The sequence below is a fragment of the Dysidea avara genome, chromosome 10, assembly GCF_963678975.1.
Source record: "Dysidea avara chromosome 10, odDysAvar1.4, whole genome shotgun sequence".
Taxonomy (NCBI): Eukaryota; Metazoa; Porifera; class Demospongiae; order Dictyoceratida; family Dysideidae; genus Dysidea; species Dysidea avara.
The window spans coordinates 1,165,304-1,175,329 of record NC_089281.1 but is presented as its reverse complement, the minus strand read 5'-3'; the positions used below and the strand labels follow the sequence as shown (position 1 = coordinate 1,175,329).

Here is a 10,026-nt window from a genome sequence, read left to right as displayed (position 1 = left end):
GACAAGTAGTGAGTCTAGTGACGAGTGGCTTAGCTTTACCATTGACATTAATTTTATAACCCGGACCATTTATGCATCCGGACCAAATATTTTGTTACAGGCCCAAGAATCCGGCGCGCCACACTGTGGGTATATTAACAGAAAGTAACTCGGTGATCCCTTATCCGATTGGAGCCAAATGTGCTACAGAGTTGCACGCCAGCTAGGGAAGTCTACATTCCAAATTTGGAGGAAATCGCTCCAGCCATTTCCGAGATACGAGTTGCCAAAGTATCGATTTTTTCTTCGTTTTTTTTTTGGCTTTTGCTATTAACACCAATTAGTTGGTGGCGCTAAGGGCCACCAATACGCTATCGACACCAATCGAGTCACGTGACCTGATCAGATTGTATCGATACTGTGTCTACCTCCTGGCACGATGTGATGCGGAAAATTTAGAGATATTGAGTAATCGTTCGTGGCCATGGATATGGCTGAAATAGCTGTTGGTAGAGGATTCGAGACTTATGAAGAAATTGAGGAGGCTGTGAAACGGCTAGTAAATGAGCATTACCATCCATTTCGACGTTTCAACTCTCAGTCTGTAAAAGAGTACAACCAACGACGGGAGAACACTGGCAGTAATTTGAGACTTATTGAGAGCTTGAAATTTGCCTTTGTATCATATAGGTTAGTAATCACAGAGTGTTTATTCTAGGATTTTTGCTTGACTGGATACGAAAATTCTCACTTTTGTTATAAGCTGAGAACAAAACAAACCTACAATATCAGAAAGTTGAAGTTCACACTTAGTATTTGAGATTAAGCCTGAGACAGTAAGGTGTATCTTCCAAATAATGCACCTATCAATATTAAGCCCCACTGCCCCCCTCCCGGGTGTACGTGTAGATTTGAGTAAACATCAAATGACTGTTATAGTACTACTGTTAGTGATGATGTTGACCGGTTTTGCATGCCTGACAGTTTGTGTGGGCCGGAGGCGGAAAATAAACCATCTGGTCACTGTTGCACACTTTCCATGAACACCAGAATACATAGTGGCATTGTTTTGCACCAAGGATGATGTAATAGTCTTGCTATTCACCTCTGTGAACAGACTGAGGCTAATGTTGTACTAGTAATGTCTTGGTAATTTATCTGAGGCATTGTTGAAAGTCTTTCTCTACAGTTTTGCCATTTCACGAAGTCGTAGCAAACCATATCCTTTTCCTGTAGTAGGGAAACTAAGATCCTAAGCCCATATTGCTCATAAACAACAGCCTGTAGAGAAAGCCAGATTCAGCACTAAGAATTTGAATAATTGGTGTTTGTTTCATCATAAAGTGCATGAAGTGATCTGACTGGCCTTGCCAACATTCTGGTAGTGGTCCGTAATAGTGCTCAGCGATATACCGTTTATCGTGATAAATTTGCATAACTGATTATGAGGTATTTCAATACCGATGTATCGAAATACTGGTTTTTTGACCAATATATCAAAATACCAGTATTGCTTTTAACCTAAACTGTTGATGGCTTCAAGCATTTGCTAAACAAACATTGAGGTTGCACACTACAAGCATCTGCCTTCTTACACCAAGCTACATTCTTTGGTTTTTTGAATGCATACCACTTCATATTAAGCCTAAGCTATGATGCAATACTTAAAATAGCAGGCTAACTATATACTATATACCACGATATTTTCTTACTACTAATTCAAATTTCAATACCGCTGACCACTAGTCCGTAATGTGTGCAACAGACACCAGACAATTTATTTGCTGCCCCCACATAAACCATGTGGTATGCAAGACTAGATGTTAACTATCATCAGAAATTCAAGTAGTTAAAGTAATCATATATCACTACCTTATTATATTTGTTTATTAGCTTTTCAGCTACCTTTTTAATGTCACTTACCCTGTAAAAGCACAACCTTGCAGGCTTGAATGTCACAACTTAAAACAATGCCACATGTTTCTCATCCGGCAGTATTATGGTCTATATAATAATATTCTGTGCCTTGCAAACGTGCTTATAAACGAATAATTGCTACACGATGACAAGATGTCTGAGCCTGGAAACAAATGCTAAAATGTCAGCTGTGAAAATTAGCTGCATAAATTGTATTAGTGACAATGTCTTAACCCTTTTTCCAACTCCTGCACAGAAGACACTTTTGGACTTGTCTCACCAATATTGCCAAGGTGCTGTGAAGTATTGTGAGGTTGTTTTCTGATCAATATTGTTGTAAGAATGTGCAAACCTTCATAATCCCTGACATACAGTACTACCCACACTTGATTATAGAAACTATCTATAGGTATTGTGCATATTATGTGGTGCAAACAGTGTACTCAGTTGGGTATGTATAACTGTACTGTACCCTAGTTTGCCATGTCAGTACCTTCAAAACAAGTAGCGTACATACAAAGATTTGTAAGCAATATATTATATACAATAAAATTAACAATAGCTGTATTTTTTGCATAGGTGTGTACACTAGGGGAGCCAAGAAAAAGAGGCAAAGGAGTTAGGCCAACTCAACATCATTTTGCTCTGAAGTGCCAAGCTGAGTTGTATGTTTCATATAATCACCATGCTAGGAAGTTTGAAGTGCGGAAATGCAATTTGGAACACTGTCATCCAATAGGGCCAGAAGTTTTGCCTCATTATCCATTTAAATGACGACTGGCTGGTGATGAGTTGAAGGAGATAGAAGATTTTGTTACACTTGCCCCAAAATTGAAATTGGTGAGACAATATATCTTAAAGCAGTTCGGGAAGCAGGTTATATTAAAAGATATTCAAAATGTACGCACTAAGGTTAAAATTCAAGCTAAAGGTGGTCGTGATGAGGCACAGGTTACAATTGACCGGCTAGAAGAGGAAATGCAAAGAGATCAGGGTAGTAAAGGAGGCATAATTGTCAATGAAAATAGCGAATTGTCTATCATTTACTTTGCATCTTCTCACTTGCTAGGTTTGTATGAAAAGTTCCCAGAGGTGCTTATGATTGATGGAACTTACAATGTGAATAAGTCTCGTATGCCTCTATACTCCTTTATGATAGAGGATGGCAATGGTCATGGGAGAACTGTGTTTTATGCTGCTACCACAGACGAGAATGCACAACATTTGAGAGCCATTGTCCAAGCATTTAAGAATAGCAATCTATGCTACGGAAACACTAAGGTTATTGTAATAGACAAAGATTTCACAGAGATAGCTGTACTTAAGGATGAAATTCCAACTGCTACAATTGTGTTTTGCCAGTTTCATGTGATTAAGTGCTTTTACAAAGCTGTGTCAGATGCAGAAGTTCCCAAAGAACAAAGGGACAGCTTAAGGAAAGTTTTACATGATATTGTCTATAGTGAAAGCATGGATGATTATGAAGACTACTTAGCTGAAATTGTACGCCTGGGTCCCAGTTTTGAGAAATACTTTTTTGATACCTGGAATAGCTGCTTGGAGATGTGGGCTTCCTTTCAACGTGATTCTAGTGTTCACTTTGGAAACACAACAAATAACCGTTTAGAATGTAGCCATAGCAAGCTTAAAGATTTAATTGGTCGTACATCCTCACCTTCTGAGATGTTTGAAGGGGTACTCAGCTTTATGAACTTCATCAACCAAGAGAGTAGCCACAATGCTTTCGTAGAGCAGTTTACTTCTATATCAACTAAACTTGACCATGTTGCTGGAATGCAAGAAGTTTCTGCGATCTGTACAGGATAAACGTCTACAGAATCAGGTAGAAGTAGCTCAGAAAGTTGATTACGAGTTTGTAGTCACAGGTGATTCTGCAGTAGCAGTAAAGTATAAAGACCACACTCACAGTGTGGACATAGAAGCTGGTGTTTGTTCTTGCTCATTCTGGAACACTATGTTGCTTCCTTGTAGGCACATAATTGGTACTCGTTTGCACAAGGGTCTTTCTGTTGTAGATCTGTCTATGATAAATCAGCGTTGGCTGAAATCTTATCAAATCGACTTTGTCACAGAAAGCACCCATCATGATGACCCAGCCTGTACTAGCAATTGTGCACTTGAGTATGATCTTTTGCCAGAACCACCCATGCAGAAAACACTTAATCAAGCTCAAAAGTATAAGAAAATGTTGAATTTGTGCCAAAAGATTGCAGCTCAGGCTAGCATGGTTGGCATGCCACAGTTTCGAGAGATGTACAACACAGTTGAAATGCTGGTAAAGAACTGGGACTCAGGTTCAAAATGTATTGTTGTAAGCTGTGATGATGAATGTGAAAAATGCACAAGCGATCATGAGGAATCAACACTAGATGGGCAGGTTGCCAGTGATGAAGCTGTTAAGGAGTGTTCATGGGAAACCATAGAATATGAAGTCGAGTGTGATATTGATGATGAAACCACACAGTACAGTGATACCACATGGCATGTTGATTTCACACAGCACACTGATGTCACACAACACGGTGATATCACAAGCCACGATGATGTCACACAGCACGGTGATACCACAAGCCACGATGATGTCACACAGTACGATGATACCACAAGGCACAGTGATGTCACACAGCACGGTGATGTCACACAGTATGGTGATACCACAGGGCATGGTGATACTACAAGGCATAGCGATGTCACACAGCATGGTGATACTACAAGGCATGGTGATGTCACACAGCACGGTGATACCACAAGGCATGGTGATGTCACAAAGCACGGTGATACCACAGGGCATTGTGATGTCACACAGCATGGTGATACCACAAGGCATTGTGATGTCACACAGCACGGTGATACCACAAGGCACGGTGATGTCACACAGCACAGTGATACCACAAGGCACGGTGATGTCACACAGTACGGTGATACCACAGGGCACAGTGATGTCACACAGCACAGTGATACTACAAGGCATGGTGAGGTCACACAGCACAGTGATACCACAAGGCATGGTGATGTCACGCAACAGAGTGATACCACAAGGCATGATGATACTGCACAGCTTGAAAAACAGATTATGAAACCAGCCAAGAGGGCTACCATGCAACAAAATACCATTCTACACAGCAGTATCGAGGAGATTATTGACGGTAATGGAGCTGGTAAGCAAACACAACTGAAAAACTTAGCAGTCACATCCATTAAAAAAAGCTCAATACACCTGAAGCCTAGTATAAAAGCTCGAGGTCGTCCAAAATACTCTTCCAAACTGTGGCCATCAAAATCAAAGAAAAGACAACACAGTGAAGACTGGTGTAAAGAGAATATTCAGCCAAGTGTGCAAGTTGGCAAAACAAGTAAGTGATTTAGTGTAAAGCAAAATAACGTATGTTTAAAACTTTTTAAAGGTAATAATACACAAAGAAAGAGATCCCGTCGATGTGGAGAGTGTATTGGATGCACATCCGTGGATTGTCAGAAGTGCTCAGCATGCCAGGATATGGTCAAGTATGGTGGCCCAGGAAAGAAGAAGCAGTGCTGTGTAAATAGGCGATGTGTTGTTACAGGTTAGTAAGCTAAGCAATGGATATATATATGCATTGTATATTATATATAAGTATATAATTTCTTTTCTACACAGAGCAACATAAATGTAGCTACAATTCAGGTACCAGCCATACTTGGGTTGACCTTTGTAAACCTGAATGGTGGACACTTAAGCCAGAAGTTAGCAAAGTGGTATGTTGTTTCTATGTCATTCATGACTTACTGTATTTAATGTGCACACATACAGGTACTTGATATTTGGCAGGAAGCAAGTCAAGGTATATTTGGGAAAATGGGATCATCTGATATGATGGACATCGATGTATATGCTTTGTTCCCTGGCAACTGGCTAACAGATAAGGTACTTATTGGTTAACAATACATAATGTACAATCTTGTTATACGCTAGGGAATCACTACGTTTCTAAAGGTTGCTGCAAAACGCTGCCTACAAATGGTATGAAATTAACTTTTAGCATTGTACATTAACAAAATAACATTACAGAAGGGACTGAATACATTTGTTGCATCCACTTTTCTATACAACAGTATGTGCCGTAATATGAATTTAGCAAAAAGATGGTACCGAGATGTAAATAATAAGTAAACTTTTAATTATATCTTAATTTGTAATGTCACTTGATTAAGGTCAACATTTGTGACTATGAGCTGAGGGTAATTCCTGTCAACATCAACGAGTCACACTGGATACTTGTGGTAAAATATTTTCTGATTGACTGTTATACATAACAGCCATGTTTCCAGGTGTTACAGACCACAAAGAAAGAACTGTGGCTATTTGACTCAACTGCAAATGTGTATGTCAGTTGCATCAGTGTCTTTAAGGAATGGTTGGTTTTGAAGACAGCGACAACCTGGAGAGATATTAATGCAGCATCAGTGGTGTGCATAATTAGAATTATAGTAAACTAAATGTATAATTATACCTAATTTAGATCTCAAATATGCCACTACAGTCAAATAGCAGTGATTGTGGTGTCTTTGTTTGTTTGGTAAGTAATACAGTATGTACAACCAGACATGTGTGATATCAATTTATTTACTAGTATGCATTACATGAAATGATGGGAGAGCGATCATACCAATTTTCACAGGTACTGTAGTTTTCATTACTTAATATGCAGTGCTTGAAATAGTGGTTAGACGTGTGACATTTTCTGACTAGAATTCATGCTTGTCTGCTATGATGTGCACTGCTTGAAGGTTCTTAGTTTACTAATTTGTTAAGATGCCTTACTGTAGTTATACTGATAGTAAAGTGTCAGTAAACTTAAGTATATGGAACATAATTATTTTACTAAGTTTTAAACTCTCAGTAAAACATCAGTGAATGCGGGTTTACTGAAAAACTACTAAAATAACAAACAATTAATTGTTCCATATACTGGGGATATACCACTATAGTAAACTAAGATACTTCAAGCAGTGGTGCTCACTATTGATTAAACACTTTCACCAGATAAAATGCACGGTACAGCTTAGATGCAACTTAATGCTAGCAAGCATATAACTCTCGGGTGCTAGTACAGTGGAACCCCTCTAAAAGGACACCCCTGAACTGAGGACAACCTCTTTATAAAGGACATCTGTGAAGGTCCCAAATTAATGAAAGCAGTACTTTATACACCCCTTAACAAAGGACACCTCTTTACAAGGGACAAAAAATAATTCCCCAATGGTGTCCTTCTTAGAGAGGTTCCACTGTAGTTTACTCCCAAGTGTGAGTAACCTACCCGAGAGTATGAGTAGTCTACCTGCAGGTGCGAGTAAACTAGGTGCAAGCATTAAAACTTTCTGTGGAGTTCTGAGAGCTTACTCTTGAGTTCCAGTAATATATGCTCCGTTCATACTTTCCAGACTGAGAACACTCAAATTTACGTGGCTACAGTATTTGTGTACCTACTCAGATTAACGACTGATCCCTCGATTCATTCCATTTTCCAAGTCAATATTCAGAATCAAGCGCATCAGCCATGAAAATATTGGCCAAAATATTAAAAGTACTGAATAGTCCTTGAGGCTCGAATCATGAATAGCTCTATGAATAGTCTACTGTAGCTTCACAACCAGGCCAGGTACATATACGTAACTAGTACGTACATTTAACATTCGATGAGTTTATCAGTGAGCTCAAATGTTTTACTCGAGCCTCCAGTGGTCCTGTAGGTACTCACGAGTGCAAGTAAACCACTCTAGAGTGTGAGTAAATTCCTCGCAAGTAAATGCTAAGTAAATTCCTCGCAAGTAAATGCTAAGTTGCATCTAATCTGTACTGTATGATCAGACTTGACAGTGTTCCAAGGAAAAAATATTTCCAAGCACAAGCTTGTACAAGTATTCATTCAGACATGCTCAAATAAATTCATTTCAAACACCGAGTATGTGCCATACAGTCTTAGGTATTTGCAGTGATATTAAAAAACTATCTTTACTCAACCTCAGAATTTCCCTTTAAATTAATAGTATATTTAGGATACATGTATCATTCATTAGTTACAATATATTCACACAGGGAAACACACATCGGATAAGAGAGTGGATAACATGGAAGATCACAGAAACTTGTTTGAAGGAAAATCTCTAAACTGAATTTAATACTCCGTGTGCATTATTTAGAACAATACATTAATTTATATGCTTCATACAATCTAATAAACTACTATCTTCATCGTTCCGTTCTTTGGAATGGATTGTTTTCCATCTCCAGCGAAGGGGCGGCCGCACTTGACCGATGACTCGGAATAGCAGCCTCCTAAATTTCTTCATAAGTCTAGAATCCTCTACGCTAGTAATACCATGGCCACGGGCGTTGTGTTCAATATCTCTGTAAACTTTCCGCATCACATCGTGCCACGAAGCAGACACAATATCGATACCATCTGATCAGGTCACGTGACTCGATTGGTGTCAATAGCGTATTTCTGGCTTTTACGCCACCAACCAATTGGTGTCAATAGCAAAAGCCTTTTTTTTTACCTCGATCCTTCTTCGTCTTTTCGCACACTTGCAAAAATTGCTATAAAACGCAAACGCATACTTCGATCGCCTTGAAATTTGGTACACCGAAAGTGAGTCCAACGGCGAATCCCAGTATCAAATGTAGTGTAAATCCGATGAATGGTTCAGGATTTATGACCGATTATTCGCGTTGGAGTGATGTAATAAGTGGAATACCTCAAGGATCAGTCTTGGGTCCTCTCTTCTTTGCAATTTTCATCAATGATCTGCCATCATTATTAAGGAATAAAGTTCTTTTATTTGCAGATGACACAAAAATATATTCCAGCATTAGTCGTGCTAACCCAATATCCTCCCTGCAAGATGATATTAAAGCTTGCATTGAATGGTCAGTAATGTGGCAGTTGCCTTTCAACATTTCTAAATGTAAAATACTACATATAGGTCAGTTTAATCCAAGATATTGTTATAAGATGGATGGGATGGACATTGTTAAGGTAAATGAGGAAAAGGATTTGGGGGTGTTGATTGATGGCAATCTCAAGTTTCATAGTCAGTGTTCGGCAGTGGTTAATAAGGCTAATAGACTTCTTGGCCTTATTAAACAGACCTTTTCGGATATTTCTGTAGATTCATTTGCATGTTTATACAAATCAATAGTACGTCCTATTTTAGAATATGGTAACTTGGTTTGGGGACCTTACTATAAAACAGACATCCAAAAATTAGAAAAAATCCAACGGAAAGCAACTAGAATGATCAAATCTATAAGAAATCTTGACTACGAGGAACGATTGAAAGTACTTAACTTGCCATCATTACATTATAGACGTTATAGAGGTGACATGATTGCTCTCTACAATATGCTACATGATAAGTATGATATAGACCATTCTGATTTTTTTACTTTTTCACCCATTACCCATACCAGAGGTCATACATTTAAGCTATTTAAATATTTTTCAAGAACAGATGCCAGGAAATATTTTTTTACAAGAAGAGTTGTTGAACCATGGAATAATTTACCCCAAGAAGTAGCATGTGCAGCATCAGTTGATGATTTTAAGAAATTGATTGACCAATATTCATCTAACACTATGTATAAATGTATGTAATTAGTCTACTTGTACTTTTTTTACCTGTTGATCAGGTGTAACAGGCTGTTTAGCCTTATAAATTACCTGTAATAAATAATAATAATAATAATAATAGAACAAGATCGATTTGTTGTATACGCGTATACGGTACGATTTTCCGTACCATACGCGTACGGTACAGGCATAGGCGGATCTAGGAGACACTGTCAGGGGGGGCCAAGGGGGAGCAAGAAGTTTTAGTGCACAACAGTGTTTATTTCACTGTCACTGTGAGGATAAGAATGGCGGAATTCTAGTACACAAGTTATATTCATTTGTATAACTTTATTTAGCATATAGCTGGATGAATGATGGACATACAGTTTTTAAGACTGTAGTTGGAGAAAATTTTAAAAATTTGACCTCCTAGGTTTGAATTTGAGAGCATTTTTGATAGCACTTAGCTAACAAAGTGTATGCTTTGCAATGCATACAAAGATTGGTTGGCCTA

At 38.4% G+C, this 10,026-nt stretch overlaps 2 protein-coding genes across 2 annotated transcripts; both read left to right on the top strand.

Moving 5' to 3' along the window:
- The first annotated feature begins 469 nt into the window (after positions 1-469).
- On the top strand, positions 470-3,723 carry LOC136268745 (zinc finger SWIM domain-containing protein 3-like). The gene is made up of 3 exons (XM_066064206.1): positions 470-669; positions 2,589-2,643; positions 2,695-3,723. The coding sequence occupies exons 1-3, from the start codon at positions 470-472 to the stop codon at positions 3,721-3,723; spliced, it is 1,284 nt and encodes a 427-aa protein (XP_065920278.1).
- Positions 3,724-3,867: 144 nt separating this feature from the next.
- Positions 3,868-8,168, top strand: LOC136268928 (uncharacterized). Its single transcript, XM_066064403.1, has 11 exons — positions 3,868-5,270; positions 5,322-5,480; positions 5,555-5,652; positions 5,708-5,821; positions 5,870-5,917; positions 5,966-6,052; positions 6,109-6,177; positions 6,226-6,363; positions 6,417-6,473; positions 6,528-6,575; positions 7,994-8,168. Exons 1-11 carry the CDS (start codon positions 3,872-3,874, stop codon positions 8,063-8,065), a joined length of 2,289 nt encoding a protein of 762 aa, XP_065920475.1. The 5' UTR covers positions 3,868-3,871; the 3' UTR covers positions 8,066-8,168.
- The last annotated feature ends 1,858 nt before the right edge of the window (positions 8,169-10,026 follow it).

What these genes read in the sequence shown, in the direction of transcription:
- LOC136268745 (XM_066064206.1), top strand. Translation starts at nt 470, where the DNA reads ATGGCTGAAATAGCTGTTGGTAGAGGATTCGAGACTTATGAAGAAATT. An exon ending in TTTGCCTTTGTATCATATAG is followed by an intron (nt 670 to 2,588) that starts GTTAGTAATCAC and finishes TCACCATGCTAG; the next exon opens with GAAGTTTGAAGTGCGGAAAT. An exon ending in GTCATCCAATAGGGCCAGAA is followed by an intron (nt 2,644 to 2,694) that starts GTTTTGCCTCAT and finishes GATGAGTTGAAG; the next exon opens with GAGATAGAAGATTTTGTTAC.
- LOC136268928 (XM_066064403.1), top strand. Translation starts at nt 3,872, where the DNA reads ATGTTGCTTCCTTGTAGGCACATAATTGGTACTCGTTTGCACAAGGGT. An exon ending in TAGGCGATGTGTTGTTACAG is followed by an intron (nt 5,481 to 5,554) that starts GTTAGTAAGCTA and finishes TTTTCTACACAG; the next exon opens with AGCAACATAAATGTAGCTAC. An exon ending in CAAAACGCTGCCTACAAATG is followed by an intron (nt 5,918 to 5,965) that starts GTATGAAATTAA and finishes ATAACATTACAG; the next exon opens with AAGGGACTGAATACATTTGT.